The sequence below is a fragment of the Hemiscyllium ocellatum genome, chromosome 4 (assembly GCF_020745735.1).
Source record: "Hemiscyllium ocellatum isolate sHemOce1 chromosome 4, sHemOce1.pat.X.cur, whole genome shotgun sequence".
In the NCBI taxonomy this organism is placed as follows: Eukaryota; Metazoa; Chordata; class Chondrichthyes; order Orectolobiformes; family Hemiscylliidae; genus Hemiscyllium; species Hemiscyllium ocellatum.
In genome coordinates, this window is record NC_083404.1 from 9,853,031 (window position 1) to 9,876,309 (window position 23,279).

The 23,279-nt window shown below is 42.8% G+C and overlaps 1 protein-coding gene across 1 annotated transcript in view; it reads right to left on the reverse strand.

The window, feature by feature from the left end:
- Window positions 1-23,279, reverse strand: part of tram1 (translocation associated membrane protein 1) — a 38,176-nt gene that overhangs the window by 9,965 nt on the left and 4,932 nt on the right. Inside the window, exons 3-8 of the mRNA XM_060822737.1 lie at window positions 14,700-14,818; window positions 14,503-14,619; window positions 14,357-14,415; window positions 4,773-4,857; window positions 3,303-3,373; window positions 2,228-2,332 (exon numbers count right to left, since the gene is read on the reverse strand). Coding sequence (XP_060678720.1) covers window positions 2,228-2,332; window positions 3,303-3,373; window positions 4,773-4,857; window positions 14,357-14,415; window positions 14,503-14,619; window positions 14,700-14,818 — 556 coding nt within the window. The remainder of the gene's footprint in view (window positions 1-2,227; window positions 2,333-3,302; window positions 3,374-4,772; window positions 4,858-14,356; window positions 14,416-14,502; window positions 14,620-14,699; window positions 14,819-23,279) is intronic.

Below are 23,279 nucleotides of genomic sequence, written 5' to 3' on the forward strand. Positions count from 1 at the left end.
ATCTATCCTATCTAAACCCCTAATCATCTTATACACTTCTATCAGATCTCCCCTAAACCTTCTCTTCTCCAATGAGAACAGCCCCAAGTGCCTCAGCCTTTCCTCATAAGATTTTCCTACCATTCCAGGCAACATCCTGGTAAACCTCCTCTGCACTCGTTCTAAAGCTTCCACATCCTTCCTATAGTATGGCGACCAAAACTGCACACAATACTCCAGATGAGGCCTCACCAGAGTCTTATACAACTGCAACATGACCTCGGGACTCCGGAACTCAATTCCTCTGCCAATAAAGCCCAGTACACCATATGCCTTCCTCACAGCACTATTTACCTGGGTGGCAACTTTCAGAGATCTGTGTACATGGACACCAAGATCCCTCTGCTCATCCACACTACCAAGTAGCCTACCATTAGCCCAGTAATCCATCATCTTATTATTCCTACCAAAGTGAACGACTTCGCACTTAGCTACATTGAATTCCATTTGCCACATTTCCGCCCAGCTCTGCAACTTATCTATATCCCGCTGTAACCTACCACTTCCTTCCTCACTATCCACAACTCCACCGACTTTTGTGTCATCCGCAAACTTGCTTACCCAGCTTTCAAGTCCTTCCTCTAGATCATTTATAAAGATAACAAAAAGCAATGGTCCCAAAACAGATCCTTGTGGTACACCGCTAGTAACTGCGCTCCAAGATGAACATAATCCATCAACTACTACCCTCTGTCTCCTTCCAGCCAGCCAATTCCTAATCCAAACCTCTAATGTATCCTCAATGCCATACCTCCGAAGTTTTAGCATTAGCCTACCATGGGGAACCTTATCGAACGCCTTACTAAAATCCATATACACAACATCTACTGCTTTACCCTCATCCACTTCCTTAGTCACCTTCTCAAAGAACTCAATAAGGTTTGTGAGGCACGACCTGCCCTTCACAAAACCATGCTGGCTATCCCTGATCACGTTATTCCTACCCAGATGTTCATAAATCTTATCCCTTACCATTCTCTCTAAGACTTTGCCCACTACTGAAGTCAGACTCACTGGCCTATAGTTACTAGGGCTATCCCTACTCCCTTTCTTGAACAATGGGACCACATTCGCTATCCTCCAGTCCTCTGGTACTATTCCCGTTGACAATGACGACATAAAAATCCAGGCCAATGGCTCTGCTATCTCCTCCCTAGCTTCCCATAGGATCCTGGGGTAAATGCCATCAGGCCCAGGAGACTTATCTATATTCATCCTTTCCAATATTCCCAAAACCTCTTCCCTGCATATTTCCAGGGCATCCATTCTAATTATTTGTGATTCCATATTCACATCAGCAACAGTGTCCTGTTCCTGAGTGAATACTGATGAAAAGTAATGATTTAATGTCTCTCCAATCTCCTCCGCCTCCACACACAACTTCCCACTACTATCCTTGACTGGACCGATACCTACCCTAGTCATCCTTTTATTCTTGACATACCTATAGAAAGCCTTTGGGTTTTCCCTAATCCTACCAGCTAAAGACTTTTCATGTCCCCTTCTCGCTTCTCTTAGCTCCCTCTTTAGCTCCTTCCTGGCTACCTTATAACTCTCAATCGCCCCTACTGAACCTTCACGCCTCATCTTTACATATGCCGCCTTCTTCCCTTTCACAAGGGACTCCAATTCCTTACTAAACCACGGCTGCCTCACAAGGCCCTTTACACCATGCCTGACTGTGTGTGTTTTGAACTTCTGTCCAGTCAAGCCTGTGGCAAAATGTTTGTATTGCCTATTACAGAATGACTTGCATGGCTTTCAACTGGTGAAGGGATTAGGTACAACTGTGATACTTGCAAACTCCAATGCTTTTGCCACCACCTCCAATGGCTCTTTTTATAAATTATCAAATCAGGAACCTGACAATGCTTTTGGAATTCTATATTCCAATATAAATAATAATACTGAAGGACAAATTAGAAACAAATGAAGACCTACGGTTAATGTTCAAGTGTATTAGTGAAGATGCCACAAATTGTCCACAACCCAGTTAACTTTCAAAGTAAAGCTGCAGCAAATAATGGCCAACATTTGCATATAAATTTACATATAAACTTTTGATCCAAGGAAGAGAGCTTCAAGATTCGCATTTTGAATATCTGGATAACACTGAAAGACTTACATGTTTGTGAGACCTATCCATTAATCAGGCACTTAAGCAACTGGAAATTCTAGATATACTCACCCCCTTTCATTCTTTTCATTATTGAAGTAAAACAGACGAGAAACATGAAACAAAAGTTCCACAAAATAATGCAACACCATAAGTACCAGGCCAAAACGGTTCAGGCTGGAAAGAAAATGGTAAAATCATTCAGTAAAATCTGTGTTATATTAGTAGGTAATAGCACCTATAAGTTTTGCTGAGACATTACTCTATTCACAGCAAAGGTTAAAAAGATCAACATTTTGTAGAGTCACAGATGTACAGCATGGAAACAGATCCTTCGGTCCAACCCGTCCATGCCGACCAGATATCCCAACCCAATCTAGTCCCACCTGCCAGCACCAGGCCTATATCCCTTCAAACCATTTCTATTCATATACCCATCCAAATGCCTCTTCAATGTTCCAACTGTACCAGCCTCCACCACTTCCTCTGGCAGCTCATTCCATACACGTAACACCCTCTGCGTGAAAAAGTTGCCCCTTAGGTCTCTTTTATATCTTTCCCCTCTCACCCTAAACCTATGCCCTCTAGTTCTGGACTCCCTGACCCCAGGGAAAATACTTTTTGTCTATTTATCCTATCCATGCCCCTCATGATTTTGTAAACCTCGATAAGGTCACCCCTCAGCCTCCAACGCTCCAGGGAAAACAGCCCCAGCCTGTTCAGCCTCTGCCTATAGCTCAAAACCTCCAACCTTGGCAACATCCTTGTAAATCTTTTCTGAACCCTTTCAAATCTCACAACATCTTTCCGATGGGAAGGAGACCAGAATTGCACACAATATTCCAACAGTGGCCTAACCAATGTTCCAAACAGCCTGAAGAACCTGATTCTCAGTTACTAATACAGTATATACAATGCAAGTGTATTTCATCTGTACATTAGCAACAAATTCAACAGTACAGCAAATTCCTAATCTCGCGGTTATGCAATGCAAGAATTGAAGGTTTTTGAAAAAGAATACAAATGCATAAAATTCAACTGCTACACTTAGCATCATAGATAGAGGGATGTCTGCAAGATGTCTTCGGAAATAAAAATAAATGAAACTAGGTGACATAATCATACCAATTTAAAAATAAAAACTTACTTTAACAGATAAGCTCCAGCAATGTGGAAAATATACAAACTGGTATACACAAGCTGTCGGGGAATATCTTCCTAAAAACAGAAATAATTAAAAATCATAAAACACCAACAGCGTAATTCTTAATTTGTATATAAAGAAATAATTTTGTTGAAATGTGACCTATCACTACTAAGCACCATTTCTGCAAAACATTTAATCAACAATTTGCAATAAACCTCTCGATTTATCTTAGTAACAAGGCCATAGTACATTAGTATGCTATCCATTTAGCTCTTTTAAATATCAGTGACAACCTGCCAACACAGCTACTTAAGTCCAACTCAAAAAATGCACAAGGAAACCGGTCTTTACAGGAGAAAGGACATGCATAAAGTGTCGTAAAAGGCTTTCTCTTCTTACAGGTAGTAAAAGCTGCTTCTACTCAGTTTCTTTTCTTCTGAAGTTTTACTGGTGGATGGTTCCATAAGTGTTATTTCTGCTCTCATACCTTTCACAATTGGCCACTGTTTGGATGGAATTTAAGTCTTCTGCTGCAACTAGGCTGGTAGGTTGCGAGTTATATGAAAGGAAGGTGTGCGTTAGAGACTGTACTGCTTGCCTGTCTGTCCAATTAAATCCAGAGGTGGTGGTGAAGAGGACAAATTTTCTGTCCAGAAACCAATTGACAGTGTTAAGTGTTCACTTAATGGCCTCTTTCCACCGCTGCTGATATTCAATAATTACAGACAGCAACCACACCATGTGGGGAAACTAGGTCAACCCTGGTGAGCGCTTATGGCCTTTTGTGGGTGGGTGTCTGTTCTTCTCAGGCATTCATAGGCAAGAAAGGAGGAATCTGTGGGAAGACAGAGCCACATCCTTCATAATGAGCCCCCTTCCCATCCTTTCCTGGACTTATCTGACTGACCCGAAGGAACACAGAATACAGAAACACATCTTCATCTGTAGGCCTCCTGAAGTACCTGCCATGGCCAGTGCTCCTGGTGGTACTGACAGGACTTAAGAACTTCCATTCTGATTGGTTTGACATCTCTGTTGCTCCTGGTGGAACCAGGAACTTGAAATGTCGTCAGCAAATGGTCAGAGGTCACATTCACTTTGATGGGTTCTGTTCCCCTCCGTAGCCCAGAAACACAAAGACAAACTTTATCTGCAAACCGTACAGAAGTGACAGACCGGCAGCTTAAACCCGATGCTTCTTGTCTATATAACTATGTCAAGCAGTAGTCTTGCTATTTCAGCTACAAAGGAGTTTGTTTCTACAATGTAGACTTAGAGGTAGTTTTACAATGACCCATCAGCCATGGAATTTTATTAGCCATTACTGTCGATAGGAAATTAAGTCTACAACGTTTCTGCTACACGTAACTCTTCACTGGGACAGCAAATTCACTCGTTACCTCAACCTTCCTTGTTAAAGCACTCATTGCTCCCACCTGCAGCTTGAAAAACAAGTGTCCTCATGCTCACCTTCCGGGTTTTCTGGAAATAAAGTTCTGGCAAAGCATGAAGCCAATAAGCCAACTGCGCAATATAGAAAAATTTCACCTGAAATCTAAAAGAATAAAATCTCTTAAATAAAATATTGACAAGTGCCAATTTAATACAAAACAATATGCTGTATTTTTTTTTGACTTTGTCATAAAACTAATGCACAGAACACAAGCATGCAAGCCATTCAACACACACAAAAAACCTACACTATTTGAGAACATTAAGTAGGCAAAACACAAAGTTCAAGTGTCCTAGGATTCTACATTATCCGTTATCATCAAATAAAACCTTTACTATAAACCTGAACTAAATTTGGTTGGAAAGCAAAATATAATAATTTTGTTAATTCTGAGGAGACATAATGTTTCTTTCCTACATTCATTCAAACTAGTCCAAAACAAAACAATGCAACAGCATATAAACAGTAATTGCTGCTCCTGGAATTCAAGGAAATCACCTCCAACACCTAAAATACCTCAAAAAAAAGGAACAGCCTGTTCCAGCTGGGACCGTTTCCCGTCCTCCATCTTGGATTACCCAAAATGCTCCCTCTGAAGGCGGCATTTGGTATGCTTTCCTTTATTGGTCAGAGCATTGAGTACAGGAGTTGGGAGGTCATGTTGCGGCTGTACACGACATTGGTTAGGCCACTGTTGGAATATTGCGTGCAATTCTGGTCTCCTTCCTATCGGAAAGATGTTGTGAAACTTGAAAGGGTTCAGAAAAGATTTACAAGAATGTTGCCAAGGTTGGAAGATTTGAGCTATAGGGAGAGGTTGAATAGGCTGGGGCTGTTTTTGGAGGCTGAGGAGTGACCTTATAGAGGTTTATAAAATCGTGAGGGGCATGGATAGGATAAATAGACAAAGTCTTTTCCCTGGGGTGGGGGAGTCCAGAACCAGAGGGCACACAGTTAGGGTGAGAGGGGAAAGATATAAAAGAGACCTAAGGGGTAATATTTTCCACACAGAGGGTGGTACATGTATGGAATAAGCTGCCAGAGGAAGTGGGGGAGACTAGTACAATTGTAACATTTAAAAGGCATCTGGATGGGTATATGAATAGGAAGCATTTGGAGGGATATAGGCCAGATGCTGGCAGGTGGGACTAGATTGGGTTGGGATATCTGATCGTCATGGACAGGTTGGACCGAAGGGTCTTTTTCTGTACTGTACATCTCTATGACTCCAGTCTCAGCTACGAGTCGTCCAACATCACATTTTGCCTCTTGCAGTCTTGCCACTGGTCAGCAAAAATGTAATGCTTCGGAAACTAATCTCCCTTATAAAATTTTCTTTCATATTTTGCATTTGATATTATGACATTATTGTTCCATTGTGTTTGGACAAACTAAAATGAACAGAAATTGTAAATTAAAATTATGCTTGCAGCAATAATCTTAAGCAAAAGACATGCACCCAGTAAGTTTATCAATTTATCCAGATTAGAATTTGCTTTGGCCCCTCAATTTCCTCATCCAAATTTCCTCATTTCTAAAGGATGTACAACCCTTTTGTCTATTATGTAAGCTACAATTACGTTACGTGATAGTATGGTCAACGAGTGTCAATATGATGCTTCTTTGTAGGAAACCTTAAAGCCAGTGAGCGCTGTTGACCAAGATAGGTTAGGAGATCAGAGGTGCAAATGTGTTGCTGGTCAAAGCACAGCAGGCCAGGCAGCATCTCAGGAATAGAGAATTCGACGTTTCGAGCATAAGCCCTTCATCAGGAATGAGAGAGAGAGAGCCAAGCAGGCTAAGATAAAAGGTAGGGAGGAGGGACTAGGGGGAGGGGCGATGGAGGTGGGATAGGTGGAAGGAGGTCAAGGTGAGGGTGATAGGCTGGAGTGGGGTGGGGGCGGAGAGGTCAGGAAGAGGATTGCAGGTTAGGAGGGCGGTGCTGAGTTGAGGGAACCGACTGAGACAAGGTGGGGGGAGGGGAAATGAGGAAACTGGAGAAATCTGAATTCATACCTTGTGGTTGGAGGGTTCCCAGGCGGAAGATGAGGCGCTCCTCCTCCAGCCGTCGTGTAGTTGTGTTCTGCCGGTGGAGGAGTCCAAGGACCTGCATGTCCTCGGTGGAGTGGGAGGGAGAGTTAAAGTGTTGAGCCACGGGGTGATTGGGTTGGTTGGTTCGGGCGGCCCGGAGGTGTTCTCTGAAGCGTTCCGCAAGTAAGCGGCCTGTCTCACCAATATAGAGGAGGCCACATCGGGTGCAGCGGATGCAATAGATGATGTGTGTGGAGGTACAGGTGAACTTGTGGCGGATATGGAAGGATCCCTTGGGGCCTTGGAGGGAAGTGAGTGTGGAGGTGTGGGCGCAAGTTTTACATTTCCTGCGGTTGCAGGGGAAGGTGCCGGGGGTGGAGGTTGGGTTGGTGGGGGGTGTGGATCTGACAAGGGAGTCACGAAGGGAGTGGTCCTTGCGGAACGCTGATAGGGGAGGGGAGGGAAATATATCCTTGGTGGTGGGGTCCGTTTGGAGGTGGCGGAAATGGCGGCGGATGATATGTTGTATGCGGAGGTTGGTGGGGTGGTAGGTGAGAACCAGTGGGGTTCTGTCTTGGTGGCGGTTGGAGGAGCGGGAAGTGGAGGAGATGCGGTGGAGGGCATCGTCGATCACATCTGGGGGGAATCTGCGGTCCTTGAAGAAGGAGGCCATCTGGGCTGTGCGGTGTTGGAATTGGTCCTCCTGGGAGCAGATGCGGCGGAGACGAAGGAATTGGGAATATGGGATGGCGTTTTTACAGGGGGCAGGGTGGGAGGAGGTGTAGTCCAGGTAGCTGTGGGAGTCAGTCGGTTTATAATAGATGTCTGTGTTGAGTCGGTCGCCCGAGATAGAAATGGAAAGGTCTAGGAAGGGGAGGGAGGAGTCTGAGACAGTCCAGGTGAATTTCAGGTCGGGATGGAAGGTGTTAGTAAAGTTGATGAACTGTTCAACCTCCTCGTGGGAGCACGAGGCAGCGCCGATACAGTCATCGATGTAGCGGAGGAAAAGGTGGGGGGTGGTGCCAGTGTAGTTGCGGAAGATGGACTGTTCCACATATCCTACGAAGAGGCAGGCATAGCTGGGGCCCATGCGGGTGCCCATGGCAACTCCTTTAGTTTGGAGGAAGTGGGAGGATTGAAAAGAGAAGTTATTCAGGGTGAGGACCAGTTCATGGCAACTCCTTTAGTTTGGAGGAAGTGGGAGGATTGAAAAGAGAAGTTATTCAGGGTGAGGAACTTCTCTTTTCAATCCTCCCACTTCCTCCAAACTAAAGGAGTTGCCATGGGCACCCGCATGGGCCCCAGCTATGCCTGCCTCTTCGTAGGATATGTGGAACAGTCCATCTTCCGCAACTACACTGGCACCACCCCCCACCTTTTCCTCCGCTACATCGATGACTGTATCGGCGCTGCCTCGTGCTCCCACGAGGAGGTTGAACAGTTCATCAACTTTACTAACACCTTCCATCCCGACCTGAAATTCACCTGGACTGTCTCAGACTCCTCCCTCCCCTTCCTAGACCTTTCCATTTCTATCTCGGGCGACCGACTCAACACAGACATCTATTATAAACCGACTGACTCCCACAGCTACCTGGACTACACCTCCTCCCACCCTGCCCCCTGTAAAAACGCCATCCCATATTCCCAATTCCTTCGTCTCCGCCGCATCTGCTCCCAGGAGGACCAATTCCAACACCGCACAGCCCAGATGGCCTCCTTCTTCAAGGACCGCAGATTCCCCCCAGATGTGATCGACGATGCCCTCCACCGCATCTCCTCCACTTCCCGCTCCTCCGCCCTTGAGCCCCGCTCCTCCAACCACCACCAAGACAGAACCCCACTGGTTCTCACCTACCACCCCACCAACCTCCGCATACAACATATCATCCGCCGCCATTTCCGCCACCTCCAAACGGACCCCACCACCAAGGATATATTTCCCTCTCCTCCCCTATCAGCGTTCCGCAAGGACCACTCCCTTCGTGACTCCCTCGTCAGATCCACACCCCCCACCAACCCAACCTCCACCCCCGGCACCTTCCCCTGCAACCGCAGGAAATGTAAAACTTGTGCCCACACCTCCACACTCACTTCCCTCCAAGGCCCCAAGGGATCCTTCCATATCCGCCACAAGTTCACCTGTACCTCCACACACATCATCTATTGCATCCGCTGCACCCGATGTGGCCTCCTCTATATTGGTGAGACAGGCCGCTTACTTGCGGAACGCTTCAGAGAACACCTCCGGGCCGCCCGAACCAACCAACCCAATCACCCCGTGGCTCAACACTTTAACTCTCCCTCCCACTCCACCGAGGACATGCAGGTCCTTGGACTCCTCCACCGGCAGAACACAACTACACGACGGCTGGAGGAGGAGCGCCTCATCTTCCGCCTGGGAACCCTCCAACCACAAGGTATGAATTCAGATTTCTCCAGTTTCCTCATTTCCCCTCCCCCCACCTTGTCTCAGTCGGTTCCCTCAACTCAGCACCGCCCTCCTAACCTGCAATCCTCTTCCTGACCTCTCCGCCCCCACCCCACTCCAGCCTATCACCCTCACCTTGACCTCCTTCCACCTATCCCACCTCCATCGCCCCTCCCCCTAGTCCCTCCTCCCTACCTTTTATCTTAGCCTGCTTGGCTCTCTCTCTCTTATTCCTGATGAAGGGCTTATGCTCGAAACGTCGAATTCTCTATTCCTGAGATGCTGCCTGGCCTGCTGTGCTTTGACCAGCAACACATTTGCAGCTGTGATCTCCAGCATCTGCAGACCTCATTTTTTACTAGGAGATCAGAGGACTTGTTACAGTGAAATGCCGACTAGGTTATGCCTATATTCACTGGTGTTTCAAAGGACAAGAAGTCATCTCAACATACAAAACCTTGAGCAAACACGAACAAGGTACAAAGCCAGAGAACGTTTCTTCTTGGTAGACTAGGGAACATAGTTTAAGAGCAAGAGGTCTCACATTTAAGACGGAGATGAGGAGAAACATTTTTTTCTGTATTTGCTAGATAGCAGAATTCTCTTTCCTGAGTAGTAGTGGAGTCACAGGCTTTAGAATTTATTTAACGCTGAGCTAGATAGATGTTTTGACAGACAAAGGAGTCAGGGTCAATTGGGTGCAGACATTAAAGTGGAGCTGAGACCAAACCCAGACTGGCCATGATCTTATGGAATGCCTGAGCAGATTCAAAGGGCCAAATGGCGTACATCTAAATCTTATGTTCCTACATAGTTGCAGATTGGAATGAGTAAGTGACCTGGAGGAGACTTGCAGGTGGGTCATTTCCAAACGTCACTGCCCTTATTCTTCTGGGTGTCTGAGGTTATGAATTTGGAAGGGATAGCTGAAGAACTGTTGCTGCAACATAACTGTAGATGGCTCATAACTGCCACAGACCACCAGTGATGTTCGAGTGAAGCTTTTAAGTCGGATTGTGTGACGACCAACTGGCTTTATCCTGGATAGCGTTGAGCCTAGGAACATAAGAGCTAGGAGCAGGATTCAAGCCTGCTTAGTCATTCAATAAGATCATAACTGAGCAGGATGTAGTCTCAAACCCACTTTCCTGTCTGTCATTCCTCAATGTTTTGTAAATGAGAGAGCCAAGAGCTATCTATTTCTGCCTTAAAGTGACATAGTCTTATTGAGTTTTGGTGGAGCTACACTCCTTCAGAGAATGAACTGTGAGAATCCACCTTACTCCTGACTTCTGTCTTATATGTGCTGGACAAGCTTTGGGGAGTTACGATGGGAGTTGTTTGCAACAAATTCCCAGTATTTGGGGCTGCTCTTGTAACCACAGTGGCTGTTCCAAGTTTTCTTGTCGATGGTAATCTCCAGGGTGATGATAGTGAAACTTTAGAAAAATAGACTCCCTAAATGGGTGAGTAAAGAGAAGCTGCAACTCAGCTACACAAAACAGAAGGTCTCTGGTCTGAATTACTTTATCCCAGTTGAGGTGACAGCAAACTTGTTCAGTTAACGGAAGAGGAAAGACATTCAAGCTCTCCTAATTGCCACCAAATGCTTCCTATTTAAAAAAGGGGGGCATCGATGGATCAGCTATAAACAAGGAATCCAGCATGGCTGTAATGCTGAGTCACAGAATTGTTACAGTGCAGAAAGAGGTAATTTGCTCTACTGTGTCTGCACTGGTTCTCAGAACATTTTAGGTCAGTGCCAGGCTCTGGCCTTTCTCCTGAAACCTTGCACTGGATCTACTTAAATAATCATTCAATGGATTCAGAGCCTAACAACTCACTGCACGAGAAACGATTTTCTCACATCATTTTGGCTTCTTTTACACAACACTTCAAAACTGTGCCCCCAGTTGTCAATCCTTTTGAGTGAGAATAGTTTTTTCCCATCTAATCTGTTCAGGCTCAATGTGAAAACCATCAATTCTCCTCTTAGCCTTTTCCTCTCCAAGTAATAAAAAGTTCCAAATTCTCCAATCTTTCCTCAGAATGGAATTGTCTCATCTCTGAAATACTCTTGTAAACCTCTTCAGTACACTCGCCAGCATCTTCACATTCTTCCTATATAGACTGATGCCTAGACTGCACATCATACTCCAGCTGAGGTCCAACATAAAACCATAGCTTCCCCATTCCTGCAGTCTATTATTAATAGCTCTTGAGAGATCCAAGATGGCGGCGACTCAGCAAGTCTGAGTTTACAGTGCTCTTCCCAAAACCTGGGTAAAGTGAGTTACTCACCTCCACCACACTTACCAAACCACCCAAAAAAAATTCTAACCTTAATTAGCTGCTTACTATTATATTTAAGCAGTTTAATATTAAGTGGATAATGAGTAAACCAAAGGGATCCCGCAGCTCTCAGAAAACAAAGACCCCTCCCCCACCCTCCTCTCCTCCTCCGGCTGCAGCTGATGTAAAAACAGGCCTTGAAGAGATGATCGCCAGGCTGGAAACGACACTCGTCAATTTCATCGCAGAATCCAGACAGAGATGGAACTCATTCGAAGAAAAGTTACAAAAGCACAGCCAGGCTCTGGAGGAATTACAGGGCCGAGTGAAGGGGGCGGAGCTAAAGGCCACGCCCTCCGAGGCTGCAGCACAAACAGCTGCAGAACAGGTGCGAGCTCTGGAGCAGAGAGTCCGGGCCTTTGAAATCTACATCGATGACCTGGATAATAGAAATCGGAGAAAGAATATCCGTCTTCTGGGCCTCCCTGAACAAGAAGGGAAAGGACAGTTAGCAGCATTTCTGGAGCGATGGCTGCCCCAGCTTTTAAACCTGGGGGCTGAAACTGACCGGGTAAGGGTGGAGTGGGCCTACCGGGTCGCAGCACGCGGATCTGGCCCAAACCAGCGCCCACACCCGGTCCTGTTCCGGCTGCAGAGTTATAGGGAGAGGCAGATACTCCTGGATGCCTCCAGAAATCTTGGAAAGGATCCTAAAGCCATGATCCATGAAGGATCCAAGATTATGTTATTTCAGGACTTCTCCCCGGCTTTGGCACGAAGGAGGAAGGCGTTTGATGAGGTGAAGAAATGTCTAAGGAACTTAAATATTCAATACACCTTACGCTACCCAGCGACGTTATGCTTTACCCACGAAGGATCCGAGTATAATTTTAGATCACCAGAAGAGGCTAAGGAACTTTTAGACTCGTTTAAATAAATCGTAAGAGACAATTTATGTTGGCTTGCCTCTTCCACACTCCGTGGGGAGAAGTGGATACTTTACTCTACTTTACTTTTGCTTCTGGGAGCAGGGTTGTCTTCCCTTGCTATTTTATGTTATTATACTTAACTGTAATCTGTTGGAGTTGTAATTTTATAGTTATGTGTGTTTGTACGTGGCATTGATGCTATCAGATATACTCAGGTATGGGTGGGGAGGGGTGGGGGTGGGGCGCTCACTGTTAACTCTAGCTCGGTATTATATCTAAATCCTATTAAGGAGCGCCCGGGTCAAGGGTGGGACACTGTTTGGGAGAGGATATGGTGGACCTTTAGAAAGGAAGTAAGGCCCCCTGAGAATAAGGGGGAGGATCTCCATTCAAACATGTTTTTTTTTGTTCTTATTGTTTGGAAATAGTTTCCTTTTTATTATACTGTTATGAGTGTATTAGAGAACATTTTCTCTTGTTTGAAGGATGTAAGTGACTCAACTATACACTCTGGATAATTGTGGATTAGATTAGTAGTTAACTGAGTTTCATTGTTTTTCTTTCTTCTTTAGTATCATTCCTTTGAATTTTGATGATTATATATTTAAGATCTATTTTTATATTAATGTTTGTGCTTGAAAGTTCTGTTTATTTTTGTAAATCTGTCAAAACATTAAATTTCTAATAAAAATATCTTTAAAAAAAAATTAATAGCTCTCGACCCTTCCTGTCACCTTTAATGGCTTATGCTCATTTATACCCAGGTGTCTCTACTCCTGCAAAGCCCTTTAGAATACTATGTATAATTTATATTGTCTCTCAACGTTCTTTGTACATGTATCATATCACAATTCACTGCACTGAACTTCATCCATCAACTCCATCGAGCTGTCAATTTAATTTTGAAGTTTTTAAACAATCTTCCTCATGATTTACAATGCTTCTAAGTTCTTGTGTTGCCTGTGAACTTTGAATTTGTCCCCTGCACGCTAATGGTCTCTGTTGAAAGTCATAAGCATAAACAACTATAATCTAAGCCCTTGGAACCAAAGGCATGTCTAAACCCCTGCACTCAGTAAGTCCAAAGTGGTGGCACAGTAGATACTTCAGCCGGAATGCATCCACTCCATCCGTTCTCTTTTTTTCTCTCTTTTGTCTCTTTCTTTCTTCTTGGTCTCGCGGCATCTGACTTCGGTTCCTCCTGGCCTCTGAGCCCAGTGCCTCCCAGTATCTGACCTCAGCACAAAAACGATGAGGTGTCCTCCCAGCCTGGTGTGGCAGTCCCTCAGTTCGGCCTGACGGTTCCTTGGCCCAGCATGACCTCAGAGCGTAGAGATCTCGTCTCAAGGTGATTCCAGACTGATCTCCCAGCCTTGTGAACCTTGAGGTGAAGTCCAGCATGGTCTAGAGTCCAGTGCAGGCTGGAAGCCAGATACCAGCATGGCTTGGATTGTAAGACCATCGCTGTGAACTTTCTTTTTTCTTTTTCCATTTTGCAACTTATTCCTCAAATCTGCAAATAGCCTTTTCACTTCTCCATTTTTCTAAGAACTGTAACTGAAGAAGCTCTCCCTAGAAATCTTTGTATCTAAGATGGCACTGTAAAAAATAACTTGTACACTTTTCATGGTACTTATTTTGAGTATGTGACAATAAAGCTAATTCAATTCAATAATGAGCTGTGCTGCAGAGGGCAGCATTGAAACTACAACTAGCTTCAATTCTCCAAGCCATATACCCCTCAGCATAGCCTAAGAGCACAATCAGCATTCTCCATACACCAGTATAAGTCAATGCTGGAAGGGGTAGTTTAAAACAAAACAAAAATAAACTATTTTTAAGAGACTAATCTTGAATGTGGCACTGACATTTTTCAACTTGTGTTCCTTCCATTTATAGGATTTTAAAAAGTACTCACGGCATCAATGTGTGTGGATAGCTTTCCCATAAATTAGTAGGATTTGATGCATAATTTTCCTATAAGAAAAAGTGATTGCTTAGTCCAGTGTAGAAATTAATTCTGTTTAGTAAAACTAATAACCAGAAAATAAATGCTATACATACCGAGGCTAGAATAAATGCTCCCCAGACAAAAGAAGCCAAGTAAAAGGCGCTGAGTTGTCCTGATTCATTGAATTTACTGTGCTTTGTTTTTGAAAAGTGCATTCGCCTGTTGATTTTCTGAAATGGAAATTCATGGTCATTTTATATCTGTAAAATATGCATCAATTCAGAGATGTGAAAAACATAACTATACTCACATCAAGCACATACTCTTGCAAGATGGCATGCAGAATGATAGCAACCAATGTGTAAAAGAAAATTGTAGCCAAGTCCTTAAAGCCATAATGATAAAGAATAACTTGATCCATCTTTTCACCTAAGAAATTAAACACAGAATTCACGATTTATTGATACTCAAGTCTCAAATTTATATGAAAAATAAAGCATATTAGGTCCATCCCTGATTACTTTAAAATATGCAAATTCTGGAAAGAAAGAAAAGAAAATCTACAGCTTAACAGACAAGAGTTGCAAAATCATGTTTTAAAATTATCAATCATCACTATTGTAATAATATATCACGCAAGTTCACGAATAGACCTCGGGCCATGCCTTGTAGTCTTGAAAAGTCGCCATTTTGTGTCCAAAGATTACCTTGAAGGGTAAGTTCTGTCATAATGGTGGGTAACGGGTAAAGTTAATTCATTCACACACGCTGTTTACCAATAATTATACTGACAGCCATTTTCAGATTGTCACTAATACCCTCATATACTAGAAGCTACATATACGTATATATGGGACCTGTTCTTTGCAGATAGAAAGAACATACAGTCCTTGTTTCAATAAAATTGAGCTTCCTAAAGAGGTGGCAAAGATGATTAATGAAGGCAGAATGATAAACGTCATCTATATGGACTTAAGCAAAGCGTTTGACAAGGTACCACATGATAGATTAGTTAGTAAGGTTAGATTACATGGGATCTGGTGAACTAGTCAATTGGGTACAAAATTGGCTTGAAGGTAGGGTATAGAGAACAGTACTGAAAATGTGTTGCTGGAAAATCGCAGCAGGTCAGCAGCATCCAAGGAGCAGGAGAATCGACGTTTCAGGCATGAGCCCTTCTTCAGGCCATTCCTGAAGAAGGGCTCACGCCCGAAACGTCAATTCTCATGCTCCTTGGATGCTGCGCTTTTCCAGCAACACATTTTCGGCTCTGATCTCCAGCATCTGCAGTCCTCACTTTCTCCTATAGAGAACAGTATAGAGGGGTGCTTTTTGAATTGGAGGCCTGTGAGGCCTGTTGTGCCAAAAGGATCGATGCTGGGTCTACTGCTTTCCATTATTTAAACAAACGATTTGGACCAAGCTATTTAGCCCTTTAAGCCCGCTTTATCTTTGATACAATCACAGCTGATCCAGTTGTGCCCTCAACTATTTTCCGGTATACCCCTTATACCCTCTGATGCCCTTATTCATCAAGTATCTAACTCAGTCACAAAGTATTCAATGACCCAACCTCTTAGATATAATCAGAATTCCACTGCTAAAAAACCCTCAGAAAAAAATCTTCTAATCTCTCTTTTAAACAGGAGACCCCCTTGATGTGTCCTCTATTCCTCATCTCCCCCGCAGGGAAACGTTCTTCCAACAACCATGCTGTCAAGTCCAGGTTTCAATAAGGTCACCCCTAATTCTTCTAAACTCCAATGGATATAGGCAAAGACCTGTTCAACTGTTCCTCATGAGGCAAACCTTTATCTCTAATCAATTGCACTAGAGCAAATTTTAGAAAGGTGAACTGCAAGCTAACTCAGGTGAGTTAAAATAAAAAAAGAGAAATCTGTAGATTGACCTGTAGAGCAAGAAAGGAGTTAAAAAACGTTGTAAACATCCAGGGTCAGAATATTCCATTAAACATAAACAACTAGAAGCTTTAAGATGCATGGATAAGGTTAAGTTAGAAACCAATTAAAAATGAAGAATGTGTATAAGCATAAAAAGTATAAAATGAAAATCAAAAGGGAAATGAAAAAATAATGAAGTGGAAAGCTAATACTATTGGATACCGATTTTTCAATCTTCTATTGGGAAATCCTTCCACTAACATTACACTCAAAGAAATTAAACTACAAAAAATTAACTGCAGTATAATTGAGATATCAAACTTAGATATACATCTACTGATAGATCTTCTATAACACGATGGTTGCATTCTTGTGCAACCTCGCATTATTAGAAAAATCGCACTTTAGAAACAGTGCTTAAACTGTTGGCAATATAGTTACATTACAGCTAACACACGTTTTAAAAGATCACACTTTACAAACAGCATCCCAATTCATCAATCATGTTACAGCGAATTCACGTTATATTAATATAGAACAATAATTAACATTTTTTTCACTTTGGAACTTTATTTCAATTAAAAACATGTTGAGATAAGCTGATTTAATTCACAAAGTCTAGCTGAAATTGTTGAGATCAAGTTGGCTAAAGTTCTCTTAGGAAAAAGGGCAAAAAAGAAAATCAAAGTGTCTAGTTCCTGACTTCTATCAATCCCTGCTGAATACATGTGTGTGGCTGCCGGGATAAACCTCAGCTCTCTTATTTACACCGGAGCTCCGTCAAACAGTGGTCCAATGCTCACTGTCCATCTGTGCGCGCAAAATACAGGTAGAAACCAACATCCAAACATCAACAATGAATCAATAGCTTTGAGAAAGGATGGGGGAAGGGAGAAAACAGGTAAGAAAACTCCATAATTAAAATGCATAAACACTCTGATATGAAGACTAGTAGCTTACATTAGCAATTCTCTCTTTAACCCTTTTTAGGCTGCAAGATACAAGTATTTCAAAGCTCTGCTAGCTTTGCAGACTCTATAAACTTGAGGTTATCCAAAATTTGCCCCCCTATTGAACATCGCAGCAAGATCCATTCACTTCGCACTTTTATACACACTTGTCAATGAGTTAATTTTTTTTAATAGATATTTTTATTGAAAATTTAACTTATTTTTACAAGTTTACAAAATAAAAAACCCAAGTATAAACATTGATATACAATTAAATCTTAAATAAATAATAACCAAAATTTAACAAAAGAAAAATACCGAGAGAAGAAAAAACAAAACTCAACTACTAATCTAACCTATAACTAACTAGAGTGTATAATTAAGTCTCTTACATTATTCAAATAAGAGAGAAAAAAAACGACGGATAATACAGAAATTGGGTAGTGAGATACATGCTCGGAATGTATTGACATCAAATGTAACAAAACCCGTATTCGTGTGGGATTCCTCTCCCAAGGGGCCCCGGACCAGCCAGGTTCGCCATCTCAATTAAATAAAAGCCCTTGTTAGGATGGCCTAAATATCTGTATTTATATAATTCAAGAAGGGCTGCCATATTTTATGGAATAATGCAGACTTTTGGTGCACCATATTTGTAAGAAAGTTAAGAGGAATACATTCCATAATTAATTTGTGCCAATTTGAAAGTCCAGGGGAGCTGTCAGCCACCCAGTTTACCAAAATATTTTTCCTTGCACAGACAGAATAAAAAATAATCTCTTCCCGTGCATATCCAGGGAGAGTAAGTTCGAAAAGCCCAAAAGGAGAGATACAGGGTCCACTCTAATTTCCGTTCCTAAGATTTCTATCAGAGCACTTGCTACTTTAGTCCAATATCTACGGATCTTGTAACAGGTCCATAAGCAATGTACAAGAGTGCCCACCTCTATTTTACATCTGGGACACATTGGAGATGCTCCTGCCTTAAATTTTGCCAATCGATCCAGTGCTATATGGGCCCTATTAAGTATCTTCAGCTGAATGGCCCGAGTTCTGTTGCAGAAGGTGATTCTTCTGGCGTTTTCCCAAATATCATTCCACGTTTCTATAGAGATTTCTAGTCCCAAATCCTGATCCCATGTTTTAAGCAGATTGTCCATATCTCCCAATACTTCATCATGTAATAAATGATAAATATTACTGATGGAAAATACCCCCATTGGCCATAATACTCTACGTTCTCTATCTGATTTATGAAGACTATCTAATAATGTAGTCTTCTTCTGTATGTAATCTCGAATTTGGAAGTATCGAAAGAGGTTTCCATTAGATAATCCAAATTTCTGACGCAGCTGTTCAAAATACATCAGGACCCCTTCTTTAAACAGATCCCCTAAACAGGAGATACCCCTGGATCTCCAGAGTTTGAAAGTGGTATTTGTAAGCCCCAGTTGAAATCCCCATGCTCCCACTATCGGAGCATAGGGGGATGTTTTATGTGAGTTGCCCTTATTTTGCCGCATTATATTCCAAGCTTTAATTATGTTTAGTATTATAGGATTTTTACAGTGGTCCATAATGATTTTTCTCTCGTCTGAAAATAAAAGGTTAATAAGTGGGCATTTTACTTGAGAAGCCTCGATGTACAGCCAGATTGATTGCAGGTCAGGCAAGACCCAATCAGCTATGTAACTTAATAGGGAACTTAACTGATATTTCCTAAAATCTGGGAAATCCAATCCTCCCTTGCCTGTGGAAGCTGTTGCTTCTTTCAGCTTAGGGCTGTCTATGATTCCAGATAAAGGAGCCCAACCAGCCATATAATTTACGTAGTGCCAGCCTCGGCAGCATCACCGGAAGCAGTCTCATAGGGTATAGGAGACGGGGCAGGACGTTAATTTTAATTAGTGCTATTCTACCCAGCCAGGGAATTTGAAGGTCTCTCCATCGCTGGAGGTCCTGCCTTATCGTCTCCAGTAAATGCACAAAGTTAGCCTTGTATAACTGACCAAATACTGGGGAAATAAAAATGCCTAAATATAAGAAACCCTCCAAGGACCACCGAAAGGGAAAGTGGGATATACTAGCAAGGCTGCCCATTGGCATAGCCTCCAATTTTGAGAAATTAATTTTATAGCCTGAAGATAAACGTATTAATAACTTGGATTAAGCGAGGCACGGACATCAAAGGATTATTGAGAAATAGAAGAACATCATCTGAATAAAGGGTAATTTTATGTTTACCTATACCAATCCTCAGGGCCGTTATATTAGGGTCAGCCTGTATAGCTTCTGCTAGCGGCTCAATTATTAGCGTAAATAGCAATGGCGAGAGAGGACACCCCTGACGGCAGCCCCTATCCACACTGAAGCTATCTGAGCCTAATCCATTGATAATCACAACTGCCTTGGGATTACTATATAATGTTGAGACCCGTTTGGTAAACACCTTTCCAATGTGTAAAACAAATTTGACCATTCAACCCTGTCAAATGCCTTTTCCGCGTCAAATGAGACTACTACTCCTGGTATCTTTCCCTGATGGCAGGCTTGAATCACATTCAAAACCCATCTGACATTATTGGATGATCTATTGCCCTTAATAAACCCTGTCTGATCCTCCTTTATAATATGCGGCAATACCCTTTCTAACCTCAATGCTAACGTTTTAGAGAGGATTTTAAAATCTACATTTAGCAAGGATATTGGTCTGTATGACGTGCAATCTTCTGGGTCCTTTCCTTTTTGTAAAGGATAAGAGAGATATTCGCCTCTTTCAACGAAGGCGGGTGACAGCCCTGACTGTATGAATAGTTATACATGTCCATAAGTGGACCAGCCAATATTCCTGTAAATTCTTTATAGAATTCAGCTTGAAAGTCATCTGGGCCAGGTGCCTTATCGCTCTGAAGTTCCCTGATTGCGTCAAGTATTTTTTGGATTGTTAGGGGAACATTCAAGACCGATATCTGTTCCAGAGTTACGTCAGAATAGGTCCAGTTTTTAAAAAATGACTGCATCCTCCTAGTCCTATCTTCGCAATCCTGCGATTTATAGAAACCAGAATAAAATTTTCTAAACATTGCGTTAATCCTTTTATGATCATGAGTCAAAATACCCATACTTGCCTTGATGGATGTGATAGTTTGAGGGGCCTTCTTTTTCTTTGCAAGAAATGCTCAGTATCTACTAGGTTTATTGCTAAATTCATATAACCTTTGTTTTGCAAACAATTTTTCCCTCTTAGCCATTTGGGTAAGTGTGGTGTTTAGAGCTGTCCTAAGGGCCGTAATCCTTTGCAATTTGATAATAGAAGGTCTATCAGTGTATGCTGTTTCAGCCGCTTTTAAATGAGCTTCGAGCAGATGCTGTTGTTCTCTCTTTAATTTTTTTTGGGTCGCTGAGTATGAGATGAACAAACCTCACGCGTAAGCTTTGATGGTCTCCCACATCATTGACGGGTTGCTAGCCGTACCTGAATTAATTTCTAAAAACGTTTTAAATTCTTGAGAGAAGTACTTTACAAATTTACTGTCTTTCATCAGGAAGGGGTCCATACGCCAATGCCAGGGGATGTCTCATTGTTCCTCGCCTTGATTTCCATATGTACAGCAGAGTGATTGGAAATTGCTATACTGCCTATTTTACAGGATGATATGGAATTTTTAAAAAAATCGAGGGGGCAAAAAACATATCAATTCTGGTATGACATTTATGTGGATTGGAGTAAAAAGAAAAATCTCTGCCCTGTGGATGAAGGCATCTCCATACATCTACTAGTCCTAATTCTTTGTTCAAATCCACCAATTGTCTAGATCTGGGAGATACTTCTGCAGTATTCTTGGGAATCCTATCTATTTCCGAATCCATAATACAATTAAAGTCTCCCTCTATAATTGTATGACGAGCACCGAGAGCCATCAATTTTGAGAAGGCTTCCGTTATAAATTTAAAAGGATGTGTCAGGGGGCAATACAAATTTAAAATCCCATATTCCTCTCCATTTATAAGGGCTTTAATCAGAAAATATCGTCCAGATTCGTCTTTTACCTGATTTGGGATTTTTCAAGGGAAACTCTTCCAAATATGAATAACAACTCCTCTGCTTTTTGAGCTAAAAGAAGAAAAAATGGCCTGATCAAATCCACCCTGTTGTAATTTCAAGTGTTCTTTATCCAATAAGTGTGCCTCCTGTAGGAGAGCTATATCAACCCTTTCTTTCTCGAGGTTTGATAATATTTTCTTCCTTTTGACTGGTGAATTACTCCCCTTGACATTCCAGGTGCACCACTTAACCGACTGATCAACCATAATTGTCCGGGCAAATCCTAGACCCCTTGGGAGGGGAAACACTATCCAGAACATCCCGAGCACAGAGCATATAAAATTCACAAAAACTAAGGCAGTCTAATACACTCACAACAGTAAAATAAAAAACTATTTCTAAATAAAAAATATAAAACGTATTTAAATGGAGATTTTCCACCTTGTTCCCAGGGTGTATCACTTCCTTTTCAAACTTCCATCGTATCCTCTCCCAACCAGCGCCCCACCCTTGACCCAGGTGCTCCTCAATCGGATGAAGAAAATTCAAATATAGTACAGAGCTAGAGTTAACAGTGAGCACCACCCACCCCCCCACCCCCCCTCCACACCCACACCAACACCAACACCTGGATTATTTGGTAATGTTAATACCATGTATAAACATATGTAACTATTAAAATTATAGCCTCAACAAGTAATAATTAAATATAATAATACAAAATAAGGGAAAGCAACCCCGCTCCTAGAGAAAGAGATAAAATAGGATAAGGTAACCACCTCCCCCCACCAACATTGATTATACCCCCAGGCCTATAGAGAATTTAAAAAGGGGGAGAAAATCGTTAAGTAGAGAACAAATAAATAAATCCCTCTCCCCCCCCCCCCCCCCAAGATAATATTAAACAGTAAGGTAAAAGGGGATTAATATATTAAAAAGGGGGATGCAAACCAGAGTGGGGGGAAAGCAAACCAACATCAATGAACTCTTACAATTTATCTAAGAGAGTCCAAACATTCCTTGGCCTTTTCTGGTGATCTGAAGTTATACACAGTACCTTCATGGTTAAAGCGTAGCATCGCTTTAACACTTCTTCCCCTCATCGAATGCCTTCCTCTTTTGAACCAGAGCTGGGGAAAAGTCATGGAATAACATGATCTTGGATCCTTTATAGATCATGGCTTGGGGATCTTTTCCAAGATTTCTGGAGGTTTCTAAGAGTATCTGTCTCTCCTTGTTGCTTTGCAACTGGAACAGTGCCGGACAGGGGTGCTGGTTTGAGCCGGGCCCGCGTACTGCAACCCGGTAGGCCCATTCCACCCTTACCTGGCCTGATCCAGCCGCCAGATTTAAAAGCTGTGGGAGCCATTGTTCAAGGAACACTGTAAGCTGGCCTTCCTCTTCCCGCTCGGGAAGGCCCAGCAAACGAATATTTTTTTGATGACCTCGATTCTAGAGGTCGTCATTGTGATTCTCCGAGGTCTGGACTTGCTGTTCGAGAGTCCGGACCCGATCCACAGCCGATTGTGCTGTAGTTTTGGAGGTCGCGGCCTTTAGCTCCGCCCCTCTGACTCAGCGCTCAATTTCCTTGATGTCTCGGTCGTGCTTTTGCAGTGCGGCCGAAAGGGAGTCCCATCGGCTTCGGGATTCTTCAATGAAAGCGTCAATCTTCCCATCGAGTTCGGAGATTATTTCCACAAGGCTCGCCACCGTGGGTAAGCCCCCTGGGGCGGCTGCGGACGCCTCTGTTGCAGCTGAAGAGGGTGGGGGAGGGGTCCCTGCTTGCTGAGAGCTGCGGGCTCCCTTCCTTTTAGTAATTTTTACTGGAGATTAAATTGTTTAAATTCAATACTAAACAACTAATTACATTAAGTAAAAACTATTTTAAATGATTTGCTGAGTGTGGAGGGTGACCCACTTTGCCCAAGTCTTGGGAGGAGCACTGTAGACTCAGACTTGCCGGGTCGCCGCCATCTTGAATCCCCCCCAATGAG